This window comes from Meriones unguiculatus, chromosome 7 (genome assembly GCF_030254825.1).
Source record: "Meriones unguiculatus strain TT.TT164.6M chromosome 7, Bangor_MerUng_6.1, whole genome shotgun sequence".
Classification (NCBI taxonomy): Eukaryota; Metazoa; Chordata; class Mammalia; order Rodentia; family Muridae; genus Meriones; species Meriones unguiculatus.
In genome coordinates, this window is record NC_083355.1 from 118,929,478 (window position 1) to 118,947,577 (window position 18,100).

General features: G+C 40.5%; 2 gene segments (V, D, J or C); both read right to left on the minus strand.

Annotated features, from left to right (window-relative positions):
• Positions 1 to 1,056: 1,056 nt before the first annotated feature.
• Positions 1,057 to 6,151, minus strand: LOC132655366 (immunoglobulin heavy variable 3-74-like). The segment is given in 3 exon segments: positions 1,057 to 1,177; positions 5,591 to 5,966; positions 6,060 to 6,151. Coding segments are annotated over 3 exon segments (543 nt in total).
• Positions 6,152 to 15,926: 9,775 nt separating this feature from the next.
• On the minus strand, positions 15,927 to 16,424 carry LOC110558259 (Ig heavy chain V region 108A-like). The segment is given in 2 exon segments: positions 15,927 to 16,261; positions 16,345 to 16,424. Coding segments are annotated over 2 exon segments (381 nt in total).
• Between the last annotated feature and the right edge of the window lie 1,676 nt (positions 16,425 to 18,100).

Genomic DNA, 18,100 nt, shown 5'->3' on the forward strand with positions numbered 1-18,100 from the left:
CTCAGTATTTGGCTCTGAGTCTCAGCATCTGTTTCGATCCTTTGCTGAGTGTGGCCTCTCAGAGGACAGCTGTTCTAGGCTCCCGTCTGCAAGCATAGCAGAGTATCATTAAGAGTATCAGGGTTTGCCTAAATTTCTGGGGTGGGTCTCAGGTGCGCCAGGCAAGCTTAGACATTCCCCCAATCTCTGCTTTATTTTTGTCTCTGCACATCTTATAGGCAGGGTAAATTTGTAATCGAAATTTTTGTGGGTGGATTGGTGCCTCCCTTCCTTCCTTTGGAATCCTGTGTGTTTAGAGAGTGTCTTCTTCAGTCTCCACTAGCAGACTCAGGTAGAGTCACCCATTTCCTCCCAGAATCATACCCTGTCTCAGCTCTCCAGCTTGTCACAGAGATGCCCCCACCCATGGTTTCTCTTCTCTCTCTGGATCCTATGTCCTCCTGTCCCCTGCTCTCCCCAGGGCTGATCGCCACCCTCATTTCTCTCAGCACTGTCTCCTACCTCGTTCCTTCTCTTCAACTGCTTCTGCTGTCTGTTCTAGTTCCCCCTCTGAGTGAGATTTAATCATCGTCCCTTGGGTCCTCCTTGTTGTTTATCTTCTTTGTGTCTGTGAGTTAGAGTATGGTTATCCTGTACTGTATGGCTAAAATCTGCTTATAAGTGTGTACATACCTTCTACATCTTTCAGGGTCTGCAGTAGCTCACTTAGGGTAATCTTCTCTGGTTCCTTCCATTGTCTGCAAATTTCATGATTTCCTTCTTTTTAATAGCTAAGTAGCATTCTGTTGTATAAGTGTACCATAGTTTTATTATCCATTCTTTGACTGGGGGACATCTAGGTTATTTCCAGATTCTGGCTACTATGAATAAAGCTGCTATAAAGTAGTTGAGCAAGTGTCTTTGTTCTACTACGGCAGAGAACCTTTTGGGTGTATGCAAATTTTTATGGGAGGACAGTGGGTCAGAGAGAAGATCGTGTGGACACAATGATCACAGACCTGTCAGTTTTCCGTGTATTCCCAGATGAAGCACTAACACTGCTCTGGCCTAAGAAAGTCAGGGAAGTTCTTCAGTCGGTATGAGGTAACGTCCTTTGTACACTGGGAGCATCCTCAGGAACTGACCCTGGTTACTTCCACCTTCACAGGATTTCCTCAATAGTCCAACAGTCTGCACACTGGAAAGAAAGAGAATGTAGAAGGGGTGTGGGCCATGAAATTGGATCTCAACAGGCTCAGAGCAGCGCTGGAGGCCTGGAGCCTCCTGGAATGTCATGGTTCAGTCTTGTTGGAATGCTGGAGAAGGTGAAGTCGGACATCAAGGGTGGATGGGAGCATCAGGAGCAACAATAGATGGAGGAAACAAGGGCAGGCAGGTCACTCAGACAGCGACTCAGTTCACACATCTGATCGCCTGTGGGAAGGCCACCTTAAGGGCGGGTCTTCTCCTCTCAGCTAATTCTCTGGGGAAATATCTTTGTAGATGTTCCTTAGAGTGCCTTTCCTGTGTTGATATAAAATGTTTTCAATTGCAAATTGAAACCAACCATCACAAATCCAGGCCTTATTAATTCGACACAAACCATTCCCTCCTGTCACACTTACATTAGACTCTGACAGTGGAAAGTTCATGATTCTCCTCACATGACAGCCCTACACACACAGAAGTAAATTGCTCGAATGAATTCTTCCAAAATAATAGGAATGTTACCTGAAGTACACTTACTCTTTTTAGGTTCCACAAACTAATAAAATACTACAAATTTAAAACACTTAAGTATCAATATTAACTTGATTTTATAACACAGGATAAAGGACCAGAAGAGAAAAATGTATACAGAGATATCTGCCTAATAAGTGTGTATCCAAAGTGTAATCATTAATACAAAAAGCAAAAGATCATTATTGTCAGTTAGAATACTAGTTTCTATAAGGTACGATGTGACTATAGTTATGTTTATGAATACCTTCTTCTACTACCCATTCTCTATGTTTTTGACCAAAAGCAATCACCTCAGGTGTTCTTGAATCTTATCAGGAAGAGTAACCATAAATTCATTGTTACAGATTCTGAGCCATTTGCCTCCCTACCTAGATTAGGTTTATTGTAGTTTTACACTGACCTACTCAGAGAATCCCACTTAGGTCATGTTCTGAGTCTCAAGATGGAAAGGGGTACCCAGGTTTAGGAGATTCTTTGGCCTTTTAGCTTCCAGACAGAGTAATTTCTGCCCTCACCAGTGACTTCTGCATTTTTTGTGAATTGTATCATATTATTAAAAATACTTAACATCCATGATTATTCACTTTCATGATAACACAGGTTCCTACAACATTAAATATGAATCTGATCCCTAAGAAATCATCAGAAACAGAGGCATCCCAGAGAAACAGCTCAGTTCTGTATATACATGTTTTTGGGTTGATCTAGATGAAAAACGGTTCAACTTGTGTGCTGAGACATACCTACTGATCCTGAGTATCTTTCATCAAAGCTTGTGTCCTGGCCCCCATGATGTCCCATCACCATGCCTGAAATAGGACAATATGTCCTCAGATCTCGTGGTGTTCAGGATGAGGTAGGCACTGCTTTGGGATCATCTTTAGAAATGGGGAATCTTCCTTTCCCAGAGGAAGCATATTCTGAAGTGACACCACTAACTGGGTTTTTAATAAAGTCAAACAACTGATGATCCTTTCCTGAGGTGTCAAGACTCAGTTTATACAGTAATCACTGAAGGCAAGTCCAGAGGATGCAGGGGGAGAGTCTCAGGGAATTCAAGGCTGCACCAAGCATCAGTCAGACTCCACAAGCTGCACCTCACACCATACACTTCCAGTCCCAGAGAATCATGTTCAGAGTCAGTCACATGTGTCCACCCTCCCTCTTACTGATGTCCACTGTCAGTGCTGACCACTGACTGGGAAGACCTGGGGATCTAGGCCTGGGGTCCTCTGCCACAGCTGTGGCTCATGCCTGGGCTGCTTTTCATGAACACAGTGCAGCTTTCTCTGTGTGTCCTTCTGTCATGAGCAGGGAAGTAGATGCCTTGGAGAAAGTAATACCTAGGATAAGAAAGGTTTTGTTTTGTTTTGTTTTTTATTTCTGTAACATTATAAAAAATATGTTAATTAAGAGAGTAAATTACACATATTAGTCATGGTTGGGGGCAAATTCCGGCATTTTTACTTAAGAGAAAATGGGTTAAGTGTCAGCAATCAAATTTAATATATGAAAGTAGCAAATATAATTCTCAAAAATCTGAAAATTGATTTTCACATGAACCACACATACCACTCCTTGGCATACAGACAAATGACCACATATTGTACTTTATAACAAGGTAATTAGACATGTTTGATTCTGCATGGTGTTATGCACAACAGCTAAGAAATGGAACAAACTGCATGTACTCTGATGAATGATAATGAAGATACGGCACATGCACAGAATGAAATTATATTCATCTGTAAAGAAAGATAAAATAATGAAATTTGTAGTTAAATTGATGAAATTGGGAAATATCTTAGTGAATGGGGTAATCCAGGCCCAGAAATAAAACACCATAAATTCCTTCTTGTTTGTATATTTCATCTCCATTTTTTTTAACCTATAGGTTTCTGTCTGTAGCCTTGGATTTCCTGGACTCACATTATAGACCAGGCTGCCCTAGAACTCATGGATATCTGCCTGCCTCTGATTCTGCTAGTGCAGGGATTAAAGGCATGTGCCATTACACCCAGATCCATCTCCAAATCTTTATATTCCTATATATAACCTGAAGTAATCAAGGAAGACAAGAAATCTAAAATGGATTGTGATCTTTGCTGTCTTCCAGAACCTGAAGGTAAATTCTTATTTTTGAAGACACCAGGCACTGTGGACAAAGGACTTGGAAGAACATAGCTGGGACAGTCCTGGAATCCTCTTGCCGCGAGGACAAGCTCTCCTACCACCAGAAGATCTGTACAGACGGTTAGGGGAGAAAAGCGATCAATAGACACACGAAGCCCTGAAGCCTAGAAGCAAAACAGGATCTGGCCCTAAATCCAAAGTAACAGCACTTTTGTATTTGGAGTATCAAGAGTATCAGGAGTATCATGCCAAAGTCTAATTTCATTTCAGACCCATTAAATAGGAGGGAGATAGTGCTTGTTACAGTAAGACTAACCAAGTACTTGTAAGTGAAGAGTTACAGAACTCATTATTACAGTTATTCTGGGCAAAGATAATGTCTTTTTCTATTTTTAATGAAGATAGATTTATTCACGCCATATATTCTGGTTATGCAGAGAACAAGAGTGACCCTGGGATGTCCAAATACAGCTAAACCTGCTTCAGTGCAAGCCTACAGTTACGGCTCACAGAATTTCCTGGAAGAGGGGGCAGAGAGATCCCAAGATCCAGAGGACTAAGAAAGCACTGTGAGAAGGCATCTCCTCTGTAACACAGGAATGCTGCACACATGAACTCTCATATTGCTTCCTAATCTAGATGCAGAGTGCAGGGGGACGTCTCACAAGTCCCAGCCCCTAAATGAAGAGCTACAGGTAGCAATGGCTGCTGAGAGTGGGGAATCAGTGGTTTTCAAGGACAAGCTCCCTAGTAGTTCATTCAATCCCGAATGGACTTCTCTGAACACCTGTACATACGCAGAACAATGCCTGTGCTGAGTAGACTAAACACACAGGAGCACACTCACAGTAAACTATTAATTAAGGGCGAAGAAGACCTGAAATTGAGAAGTGACGGATGTATGTGAGAGTAAGTTGAGTGGAAACATTGGTGGATACAGTATTCACATAAAAAATTTCTCAAAAAAATGTATTTATGATTAAAAAAACAAAAAAAAAAGGAAATCTCAGCTCAATTCAACTGTCATGCTCAGAGGTATGAGTTCAGTGATATCACTGAATGGCAGGAGCCAACAATCCAAGGCTTCCTTCCTCTTTCAGAGGTACAAGGCTGTTTTTTTTGAGCAGAGGGAGGTCTTACTTGTATTTCTTATTTTTTTTTAATTTTATTTTTTTCTTATCGCTTACATTTTATTAACTCTGTATCCCAGCTGTGTCCCCATCCCTCATTCCCTCCCAGTCCCTCCCTCCCTCCCTCATCTCCACCGTGCCCCTTTCCAAGTCCACTGATAGGGGGGACCTCCTCCCCATTCATCTGATCCTGTTTTATCAGGTATCTTCAGGACTGGCTGCAAAGCCCTCCTCTGTGGCCTAACAGGACTGCTCCTCCCTTCGGGGGTGGGGAGGCCAAAGAGCCAGTCATTGAGTTCCTGTTAGAAATAGTCCTTATTCCCCTCACTTTGGGAAACCAATTGGTTACTGAGCTACCACAGGCTACATCTGAGTGGAGGTTCTAGGTTATATCCATACATGGACCTTGGTTGAATGTCAGTCTCAGAAAAGACCCTGTGCCCAGATATATTTGGTCCTTGTGGAGCTCCTATCCTTTCCCCATCAGACTAACCCCCCATCTTTCTTGTGATTCCCTGTACTCTGCCAAAGGTTTGGTGTATTTCTTATTGGTATATAATGAGCTCTGAATCGACACCTTGCACCTGGTGTTGTGCTCCCCCTACCGGTCCTGAGTGTTCCTGCAAGAAGGTTTTTGCCTGGGTTCACACTGAAGGTGCCTCACTGTGTCTCTTGCACAGTAATAAAAGGCGGTGTCCTCGGCTCTTAAGCTGTTCATCTGCAGGTAGAGGCTGCTTGTGGAATCGTCTCTAGAGATGGTGAACCTGCCTTTCACAGACTCAGCATATACTGTTCCATAATTATCAGGTTTGTATTTAATTAGAGCAACCCACTCCAGCCCCTTCCCTGGGGCCTGGCGGACCCAGTGCATCCAGTAGTCACTGAACTTGAATCCAGAGGCTGCACAGGAGAGTTTTAGGGAACTTCCGGGCCGCACCAAGCCTCCGCCAGACTCCACCAGCCGCACCTCACACTGGACACCTGCAAACACAGAATCCTCTTAGTAAACCGTCACAAGGTCCACGGTCCCTCTCACGTCCACTCACACACTCAGTATCTCTTATCATAAATTACCTTTTAAAAGAAGAACGAGGAAAACCCAGCTCAGTCCCAACTCCATGTCGGATGTTCTGTACTCAGGGCTGATCAATGAATATTAGCCACCGGCCTTTGTCAGAGCTGTGGCATCACAGCTGGTTTTTATGAGCAGAGGGGAACTTTATTTGCATATCTCTGTGCTATATCATGAGCTGAGGGGTGGGAGCCTTTGAGAACACAGTTAATGATGCAGATGTCTGTGATTAAATAAGGGTAAAGGTGGTGTTTATGACATCAAACTATCACTATTATCCTGAGTACTTAACTCAGCTGGTAGAAAAAAAAACTTTATTTTTTTCCTGCCTGAGCCATGTGTCTGCCTCCAGCACTGCATGGACAAAGAAGAGGTGGAAACAGGAGGGTCATATGTGTAGTTATGCTTGGGATACATGAAGTGTCTCAAAGAAGAATGAGAAGAAAAAATGAAAGGGAGAAAAATGAATCACTGCTTCATATGAATTTTATTTATAAATAGTAATATCAAATTTCAGCCTTAATTTGTCATGCTTTGACATGTCAACTCCTCTGATTTCTTAGCAGAAATTATCACACATTCTCATAGGAAAAAAAGATGAGGTACATAATTAAAACATTAAAAACAGGGTAGTGCAGAAACTTGGGCAGACAAAATTGAGTGTTGTTTCTGGTGTCTCAGATATTTTAGGGCTCATTGTATACAGTTCATTGAATCATGAACACATATATTAAATCGAATTAATCAAATATTGCTGAGGACATACCTCAACAGTGTAATATTCCATCCATAAATCTCAAAGTGTGAGCCTTACAAAAATAAATTAACTTAATTACACAAAGATAAATTCTGAGATTGTTCTTTGATTAATAATAAAAACACTTTGAGACTTCTGTTTACCACTTTAGTCATATAGCGCTGACCTCCCCTTACCTCCATGCAGGCCCAGGCCACCTCCTCCCCATCCCACCTCTTCTGTGTCTTCCCTAAGGTTCCTGGTAGGCCTGTTTCTCTCCATGTCATATCCTCCTGTCCCACAAACACTTAAAACTTACCCTTCTGTTAGCAACATCTACTTCTGTTCTTTCTCACACACACACACACACACATAAAAGATCCACATGGCCCTTCAGACACTTACCTTCTCTACACAACATTAAACATTCTATATTCAGGGCTGACCAATGAATGTGAGTCCAGAATGATGCTGGTCCATCTCCTAACAACTCCACAGCCTACTCTCTTTCTATGACCTCCCTCCCCTTCCCATCATGGTGTCTCTGCTCCTTCCCACATCTTAGGCAGCCATCTCCATGGCATTACTTCGCTGAACTTCTCAGTAGACACGGTTCTTGCTTATCAGGTAGGCTTCCCACTCTCCAAGTTCTTGCCTCCAAGTGCTGCTAGACTTCATGGCTTTTCCAGAATCTTTCATCCCTATACCTCCAACTGTAACTGTACCTTACAGGAGCAAGGATCTTAAAGGCCTGTGTCTCCTGACTCTAAAAGCCTCATGACTACACACCCTACAGAGCTTACCCAAAATAAAGCGACCAGACTTGGAGAGATGCACAAGAATTCAAGACAGAAGAAGACAATCAAGGGGTGTTCTGGTCCTTAGATAGTGTCTGTTCATATAAACTATCATCCTGGATACCAGTGGAACAAAAGAAAATAATGTGTCAACTCTCTCATAACTAATTCCTTCCTAAACATTGTCCACAACAACACCAAGAAAATAAAGATGATTTGAACAAAAGGAAAAAAAGACTCAACAAACCGTTTCAAATGTAGGAGTCTCAGATAAAAATGGAGTTTTTACAGCTGTAATTCAGAATATCACTAAAAATTATTGTGAAAACAAGAAGAGAGCAGAACATCAAAGGGACTATAGAATAGCAATTAGGAACAGGAAAGAAGTTTTTCATGATGTATTTTAGTTTAATAATAAAAAGAGAATAAGGAAATAATTTTGAAAATTATAATAGAGCTCAAGTCACCTATAAAGTTATATCCATCAGAATAGCACCTGAACCTTCAACAGAAAGACCTGCAGTCAGGCAGGCCTTGAAAGATGCACTCAAAGTTCTTGAAGAACAGCTGCCAACACAGACAATTTCATACAGCAAAACTGTATGTCAAAATTGAGGGAAAAATAAAGACTTTCCACATTTTAAAAAAAATGGGTAAAGAAACATATATTCTTTAACCCAGTTTCACCCAGAATCATAAATAACGGAATGCTCAACCTGAAGAGAATGAACATGGTAATGGTAAAAAGAAATGAATAAATAACTCCAGAAGAGTTGATCCAGAGTTCTAAGAAAACACCATGAACAACAAAATAACAGAAATTATAACATGCCTACCAAAAATAACAATGTTGGATTCTTTCACGATAAAAATATTCAGACTAGCAGAAAGGATGAAAAAATGGGATGATTCTTATAGATGTCTTGGGAAACAGATTTCATCACAGCACATGCCCCTTTTAGGTTAAAGGCTGTAAAAAAGTTACCCCACACAAATGTAATTAAAAAACAAACGAACACTGCAATTCTCACATGTGAGTGAATTCATATCATTCCAAAACTAGTTAGTTGAGATAAAAGAGGCATATTACATATGTATACATCTATGTGTATGTATAGTTTCATATATATGTATATATATGCATATATATATAATGTATACATATATGCTCTTATTTATATAAACTCTCATATATATGGCTGTCAGAATTATGAGCCTTGCAATTTTGTCTCCATGAAACAAGATTGTCAGGTCCTTGTTTTCCAGTTGAGGTATTCATTCTTCTATGCCTTTGTAGTGACTGAGAGGGCCTATGGACTGTATCATCTCTCTGTAGCTTCCCAGGAGAGCAACATGGATTTTAGGAACTAACTGCAGTGATCTCTGTCAGGTCTGGTGTCCTTCTTGACAAGGGTTCTGACTGACACAGGACATGGTCTCCTGGGGATTGTATGTGGTTAACTCAAAGGAAAAAACTCTGTGCAGTGTCAGGAAAGATCCTTGCCAGCCGAATGCTACACATGATTCTGAGGCTCTGCACAACTAATTTATTTTGTTTTTCCCTTTTGCTGCCTCATGGAAAAAATATTTATCAGTGCTGTTGATTATATGAACCTGATGTCATTGGAAAATGATAATACAGGGTAACCGACTTGTCCTTCCGTGTTTATCCCATGTAGAGGTTGGATGAAATGTTTATTGAGAGTATTAAAGTCTGTCAGTCCCTTATACGGTAGGAAGATTGGCCGAGCAATCATGTGTCACTGTGATACATCATGGCGGATGTAAGGTGGATTTTGTGGATAACAGAAGCTTTGTTTCTCCTTGAGAAATAGAGCTTGTACCATGTGATACCACCTTGCATGGGCCCAGCTTGCTCAAATCTAACAACAACCCAACATCACACCTGTCTCAGTATTTCTGTTGATGACCACCCCAAATTCACAGGTAAGAGAAACCCTCTTTTCTTTCTACCATGACTGAGTGGCTTATATTTTAAAAACAGAATTTATGTTGGTCTTGACAGTCTATATATTATAGAGGACAGAAGAAGAGCAGTGGGCCTTGGAGGACAAGAAATTTCTGTCCACCTTTACCTGGTGAAGGAGGCACTTAGTGTCATGTGCTGTGCAGGGAAACAGCAGGTATAAAAAGTCCTTGACCCAAGGTCTTACAACCACTTGGCTGATGCATCCCCAGTACATTGAAGAGTTTCTTTCAACACAGTGGACCGAAGGTGATGATCCCCTGCTTTCTGGCCAATCCCTACTTTCCAGTTGGTAGAGACAGGAGGGTGTTTTTAAAGGTCGCTGATATTTCAAACAGTCTGTAAATTCAACATAGGTTGAACTAACAACAACCCAACATCACACCTGTTTTAGTCTTTCTGTTGATGGTCACCTCAAATTCACAGGTAAGAGAAACCCTCTTTCCTTTCTACCCTGACTGTGTGGCTTATATTTTAAAAACTGAATTTACAATATGAACTGATTGGCCTGCTCTTTGATCACTTCCCCCTGAGGGGGGAGCAGCCTTACCAGGCCACAGAGGAAGACAGTGCAGCCACTCCCGATGAGCCCCAACAGACTAGGATAAGAAGGAAGAAAAAGAAACCCTCCCCTTCCAATGGACTTGGGGAGGGGAGTGTGTGGAGAAGGGGGAGGAAGGAAGGGGTTGGGAGGGGAAGAGGGAGGGAATTAGAGGGGGGATACAAAGTAAATAAAGTATAATTTAAAAAATGTCTTAAAGAACACAAAAAATTCCAACATATAAAAACAAATAATGATTGGGTAAATGGAAAAATTCGTATTTACGATGGTCTTGATATTCTGTATAGTATAGAGGACAGAAGAAGAGCAGTGGGCCTTGGAGGAAAAGAAATTTCTGTCCACTTTACCTGGTGAAGTAGGCACTTAGTATCATGTGCTCAGCAGGGATCCAGCAGAAATAAAAAGTCCTTGACCCAAGGTCTTACAGCCACTTGGCTGATGCATCCCCAGGACACTGTAGAGTCTCATTCAACACAGTGGCCTGAAGTGCATGATACCAAAACTTCCATTACACATCCTCCTCTTTCTTAACAGAATTGCTTTCCATATACAAAGACTAGGAAAGACAGTCCTGATGAGACCTGATAGGCTAGGGTCAGATGGAAGAGGAGGAGGTCCTCCACTATCAGTGGACAGGGGAAGCAGCATGGGAGGAGATGAGGGAAGGAGAGCAGATTGTAAAGGGAGGAGTGTGGGGCTGCAGCGGAGATATAAAGTGAATAAATTGTAATGAATAAAGTTTTATTAAAAATTTAAAATGTTTTTTCTCTAACATTAATAAACTAATGCAATAAGAATAATTACGATAATTATCAAGTAAGAATTACATTTACAATGTCCCATCTATTCATATGTGGCATCCTTGGAAAGAGTTTTCCATTACCTGTCCTATCCTGGTGAGTCCAAAGTTCTGTACCTAAATCACTTTCTTGAAACTTGAAAGAAGAATCAATTTCAACATTAAAACATCCTTTTAGACCTAAAACATTGTCTTTGTCCCTAAACAACTGAGCTTAATTGTGGTAGACTAAGACTGTCTAGTCTTCTACACCATCAGAGACCTTAGAAAAAAATATTACCTAAGTATGTAGGAAATGTAGAGGAAACAGCTTCCAGAAGTATAGACATGACAGACAGTTGACTTCCTGGACAGTCACCAGATATTTCTCTGTGTCCTTGGATCATCCAAGCTTCAGCCTACTGGCCCAGAATATCTGAAAGGCATTTTTGTTTCACAGGAGTTTTGAAGGCCTGACCACTTGGACAGTCAATTTCCCCGTGCCCTGCTTGTTCACTTTGCTCAGACAGACAGCTATCAGCAGTTGAAGGACAGGTTTTGCTCCAGTGGCTGTCTTGCCACATGTTTTCCTATGATGCCCATCATCTTCTTTGAAGTAGATTAGATGTGCTACCAGGAGCAGATGTTTCTCTCTGTCAGAAAAGCCTTTTATTATTAAAGTATGTTTAAGTGCAATGTTCTGTAGATCTCTGAACTGTTTGAAAAACTTCTATCTATCTATCTATCTATCTATCTATCTATCCATCCATCCATCTATCTAGAACAATGTTGGTTGTTTCTAGCTATGTACTATCTAACCTTGTAACCATTTAACATTGTGAACATATTCAAGAGACCAAATAAAGTTCATTTCTCGAAATAACTAAACTAGTATCTAACAAGACTACAAGTAAGATTATTTATAGGAGACTAAAGTACTAATTTTCACTTCCAATCATCCTGAACTATTTGCAATAGTTAGCCTTAATAAAACTAGAACTTTACACCACATTTTCAAATAAGTTTCATATGTACAATATATTAAGCAATGGTTGAAGAAAACAATCTTAAATCTATATCAATATCCATTAATCCATACCAATACATAATATTGGACACTAGTAGATTCAGTAATCTACCTTTTGTCCTATAACTGTACGTGCCTTCCTTTCTACCATTTCCTTTTTACCTCCTTTAGAGAAGATATGAATAAGTGAAAAAGAAGGATAGAGGGGAGAAAGAGATCCCTGATTCCAACCTTCAACTTGTTTTTTATTTCTTCTTATCATGTCCAATTCATAACCTACCAAATGACCAAAAGCATCCACCCCCCCCTCTTGGAAATTGGAGTGTCGTGTTCTTACTGTTTGTGGGAAAATAAAACAAAACAAAACAAACAAACAAAAAAAACACTGCTTTAAGTACCCTTAAAAAATTAGGATATTGAGCAGATGCTGGAAAAGCTAGCTGTATCATTTCCTGTTCTGTCTCTGAGGGATTTTTGTCTAGTCTCCCTGGGATCGATCATGTGAACTAGCTCTTTTGACTTTCATCTGTATGTATATTCTTAGGAAACAGTAAGTGAGGTAGTCTATGAGACTGAATCTCCAGGGATACTTGCTTTGTCTTCATTATTATCTGACCTTCTGCTCTGAAAATAAACCAACTCTTAAAGGTAGTATTATAGGTACATTTCTACACCATGAGGACCAGGTAGCCAATAAGATTAATTTGCCTTTCAGAATGAAGATTGTGCATCTTACCCAGGGTTCTCTGTCTTGCTTAGCTTCCTTAGGTGTACAGATTTTAGCATGATGATCCTATATTATATGTCTAATGTCCACTTATAAGTGAGTATATACCATATGTGTCTTTCTGCTTCTGGGATAACTCACTCAGGATGATCTTTTCTAGAACCCACCATTTGCCAGCAAATTTCATGATTTCTTTGTTTTTAATTCCTGAGTAGTATCCCATTGTGTAAATTTACCACAAATGAGGGGCATCTTGGTTGTTTCCAGCTTCTGGCTATTACAAATAAAGCTGCTACGAATATGGTTGAGCAAATGTCCTTGTTGTGTACTTGGGCATCTTTTGGATATATGCCTAGGAGAATTACAGCTGGGTCTTGAGGTAGTACTATTCCTGTTTGCCTGATAAAGTGCCAGACTGATTTCCAAAATGGTTGTACAAGTTTACATTCCCATCAGCAATGAGGTAGGGTTCCCCTTTCTCCATATCCTCTCCAGCACATGATGTCCCTTGAGTGTTTGATCTTAGCCATTCTGCTGGGTGTTAAGGTGAAATCTCAGGGTCCTTTTGATTTGCATCTCCCTGATGGCTAAGGACTTTGAGAATTTCTGTAAGTGTTTCTCTGCTATTCTGTATTCCTCTACTGAGAATTCTCTGTTTAGCTCTGTACCCTGTTTTTTAATCGGATTGCTTGATTTGAATCTTCTTAATTTCATTAGTTCTTTACATATTCTGGATATTAGTCCTATGTCACATATAGGGTTGGTGAAGATCCTTTCCCAGTCTGTAGGCTGTCATTTTGTTCTGACAGCATTGTCTTTTGCTTTACAGAAACTTTTCAGTTTCATGAGGCCCTTTTTGTTAATTGTTGATCTTAGTGCCTGTGCTGTTGTTCTGTTCAGGAAGTAGTCTCCTGTGCAAATGAGTTCAAGTCTCTTTCCCGCTTTTTTTTTCTAACAGGTTTAGTGTGTCGGTTTTTATATTGAGGTCTTTGATCCACTTGGAACTTCATTCACAAAGGCAAATGAGACAGACATTGGAAGAGAGACAAAACAGGGAACAGGACAGGAGCTTATCACAGGTGGCCTCTTCAAGACTTCACCCAGCAGGGTATCAAAACATATGCTGAGATGCATAGCCAAACTTTGAGCAGAGTAGAGGGAATCTTATAAAAGAAGACAGAAATAGAAACAACTGGAGGGAACAGGAGCTCCACAAAGGGAGCAACAGAACCAAAAAATCTGCACACAGGGAGGGGTCTTTTCTGAGACAGATACTCCAAACAAGGTCTATTCATGGAGATAACTTAGGACCCCTGCACCGAAGTAGCCAAGGCAGCTCAGTATACAAGAGGGTACCCAAAAATAGGGCCAGGGACCATCCCCGCCATGAACTCAGGGGTTGGCTCTTGGATCACCTCCACTTGAAGGGGGAGCAGCCTTACCAGGCTATGGAGTAAGACAAAGAAGCCAGTCCTCATGAGACCTGCTAGACTATGGTCAAGTGGATGGGGAGGAAGAACTCGCCTGTCATTGGACTGGGGGAAGGCCAAAGGAGAAGAAGAGGAAGGTAGGGTGGTATTGAGGGGATTGGGGATGGGGCTACACCTGAGATACAACGTGAATAAACTCTAATTAATTAAAAAAAGATTAGTTTGCTATGCAAAGACATTTATATCTCAGCTAGAAGGAGGTCTTCCCTGATCAATTCTAATCTTTTTAAGTTTTGATGGTAAACATATATTTCATTCCCTGTAGATACATAAACATAACCAAGTCAACATGTCAAAACTCTTGCAGGTTTCCATTCTGCTGTCAACACATCCTTTATGGTAAGTGGCCTGATTTAATGCTCCAGTTTTCTTTCTATAACCCAGTGTCTTTGAGCTACTGTTCTTCCTTTTTCACAAATGTTAAGAAAATTTAGAGTTAACAAAGCATTTTTTAGTCTGTCCCTGGGTGTCTTTACTCTCCATTTTTGTCTAATAAACATCTCTCTTGAATTACAATCAGCTCTTTCTCTAACAGTTGTCCTGTAGGCATGCCAGTAATGCGCTTTAATAAGCAAGTCAGCAACTTCTTTCTTAAACAGAGGATATTGATGAGCAAAGTTTATACAACATCATTTGGTGTATGTGAGAATGTGCTAGTCTGAGCTGTAAGCAGATCATGGAGTCAGTAATTAACAATTGAATGCATAACACCAGACCAAACCCCAACAAAATACTACCTCTAAGATACCTGCAAAATGTAAAATTCATTTTCAATGGTTCAGATTATGTCAACCTATAATTATTGACAAACACAATCCAATTTCAGTAAACAAGAGAATGAGCATGCATGGGTGCTAATGCCAGGATTAGTCCTCTTTTTAAAATTTGTTTATTTATTATGTAAACAATGTTCTGCCTGCATGTACACCTGCATGCTAGAAGAGGGCACCAGATCTCATTATATGGGGTTGTGAGCCGCTATGTGGTTGCTGGGAATTGAACTCAGGACCTTTGGAAGAGCACCCAGTACTCTTATACTCTAAGCCATCTCAGACCTCATCTTGCAATCCCACTGCTCTGGCCTCAATGCTGTCTGAGCAGGAGCTCAGCTTGTTGCCAAAGCACTAGACTCCAAATTCTGAGGACTCCACAGTATCCTAGGCAGCTCCATATCCAACCCTAAAACAATAAGAAATTTAATTACTGCTACCAAAAGCAATTAATAATCAGGTGGAACAATAAATAAAGAAATAAAATTAGATTGTATAGAAGAGGTAAAGTGTCTCTATGGGGGAGTGGATCTACGGAGGCCATTATCATCAAACTGCCTTTGATTGCTTTAGGAAAATCAAATTGAACTATGAAAGGGGCTTTTCTTTGCTAAAGTGTTGATGATTTGTTTTTACTGGTCAAATTCATATTGTTATTACTGGCTGAACTAATATTCTAGTTTATTTTATTCTTAGATACCCAAGCAAAAGTTCTAATCTCTTCGATTTAAAAGATATTTATATTGTAGGGTATTGTCACAGTTTTGTTTTATTAAGGAAACACGTCAATGAAGAGGGTGACTCATAAAACTGTAAAAAACTTTAGGAGAGTCCTGAATCAGCATCACTTCATTCTCATATAGTTTAGAAAAGCTGAAATAGACCCTATAAGACCCAGAAGTGACAGAAAAAGGGAAACTCTGATTATTTCTGAGCAAATAATCAAACTTCTCAGTCTCAGGGCAGCTTCCTGCTCCCCCAGGTTTCTGACACACTCAGGATGTGGGTGCAGCACTGTGTGCATCTCTCGCACAGTAATAGACCGCAGAGTCCTCAGCTGTCAGGCTGCGGAGCTCCATGTGGGCTGTGCTGGAGGATGTGTCTACAGTCAGTGTGGCCTTGCCCCGGAACTTCTGGTTATAGCCAGTATTACCACTTCCAGGATAAATCCATCCAATCCACTCCAGCCCCTGCCCAGGACTCTGCTTCACCCAGTGCACAGCATGATCAGTGAAGGTGAATCCAGAAGCCTTGCAGGACAGCCTCACTGAGGACCCAGGTCTCCCCACCTCTGACTCAGGCTGCTGCAGCTGGACCTGGGAGTGGACACCTGTGGAGAGAAAGGCAGAGTGGATGGCATTGTCACCTCAGTCCTTGTCTCCTCTTCAGATTTGGAACTGGTGAGTCCCTTACCTGCAGTTACTGACAGGAGGAAGAGGATGACCCAGCTCCATTCCATCCTGAGGGACAGTGTAGCCAGTGACTCTGCAGAGGACACTGAACATTTGATGTTTTGGGGACATGGACATCCCTCTATTTACTACCCAAACTCCCATGATTTGCATATTCATGAGCAGGCTCTTTCTTAGGTAAGGACCTAGTCCAGCAGGAGAAGAAGGAAGTAGGGAACACAGGGGTCAGGCAGCAGGATGCTGAGGTCCAAGTCCTAACCCTGTCTGAGGAAGTTCATCCCACACCCTTCCCATCCTTCAGTTATATACAATTAGTAATTTCTTTTCCAACAGCTTATGTACTGAAAAACTCACTCAAATGACTAAAAGTAAATATACTTCAGGAATATTTACACATCAGTGATTATTGCAGCACTATCTACAATAACTATATTACAGAAATAAACTATACATGTGTCAGCAAATGATTTTGTCAATAAGAAATTACTTTTAAAATATAATTTATGTATTAAATATTGATTAAATACAGCATTGTCATTTCAGTATATAATATAATATATAATATAACATAACATAACATAAAATACTCGTATATTATGCATAATAAAAATATAACACAACAGAAGCCTTGCAGGACAGCTTCACTGAAACCCCAGGTCTCCCCAGCTCAGCCCCAGACTGCTGCAGCTGGACCTGGGAGTGGACGCCTGTGGAGATAAAGGCACCAGAAAAGAATAAGAAACTTACATCACTTTAGGGGACATGGGTTCAACTAGAGAGATCTGTATTAATTAAGGCCATCTCAGAAACACAGACATTAAATGAATCTCTCGCTAGTAGTTCATAGAAACTCCTTAGTTATCCACTAGTATGTTTGCAAACACATGATAAAAATTGTCTAGTAGAATAAAGATAGACTAGGAGAAGTTATGAGGAAATATGAACAGTATATAAAATACATTTATGTGAAAATTCTAAACACATAAAATTGGTATTTCTGTATTTCATACAGATAAAAATTCTTCAGAATGTGTAATCATATGTAAAATGTGTTATGACCCGTCACCATTAGTACTATCACCCTGTGCATAACCACTATGGCTCTCTGGTTCCCTTAGGACCTCCCAGTAGGTCTCTCTCCAAACATCCTGACCTCTTTTGTTTCATGAACAAATAACACAATGAGTCTAATTAACACCATTTATACACACATAGGCAGGACTATCTCTAATAAATAGTGAAACCCTAGAAACCTTCCCAAAAAAGGAATTATATTTTGTCCATTAGTAACCAAATACCAATAGACACTGAGCTTGGGGTGGGCTCTCAGGAGTTCCTCCCCATCCGCTTGTAATATGATTTTAAATTATTGTACTCTTGTCAGTACACATGCCCCACGTCACAGATGTGTTACCCTCAGGGGTCAGCTTACAAAATTCAATTTGAAGGGAATTAATTCATATTGCTTACCTTGAAAGTAGATCTCTTTGCCTGGTCAGTCAGTTCACAGTCCCTCCTTGGTGATTTTCACTGGTTTGATTTGTGTGTGTCTTGTGCTGGTAAATACACCTACTGAGAGTTCTTGTGTGCAACAAAACATATCAATTCCGGGAGATAAAAATCTGATGTTTTTCAACTCCATTGTCTGTATTTGACATTCTTACTTTTCACTGTTTTGTGGTGGTCCTGCATTTTTGGGTGAGAGGTTGACTCATTTATGGCTGAGTGTTCTGTCATTATTTCTGAGCACTTTGAGC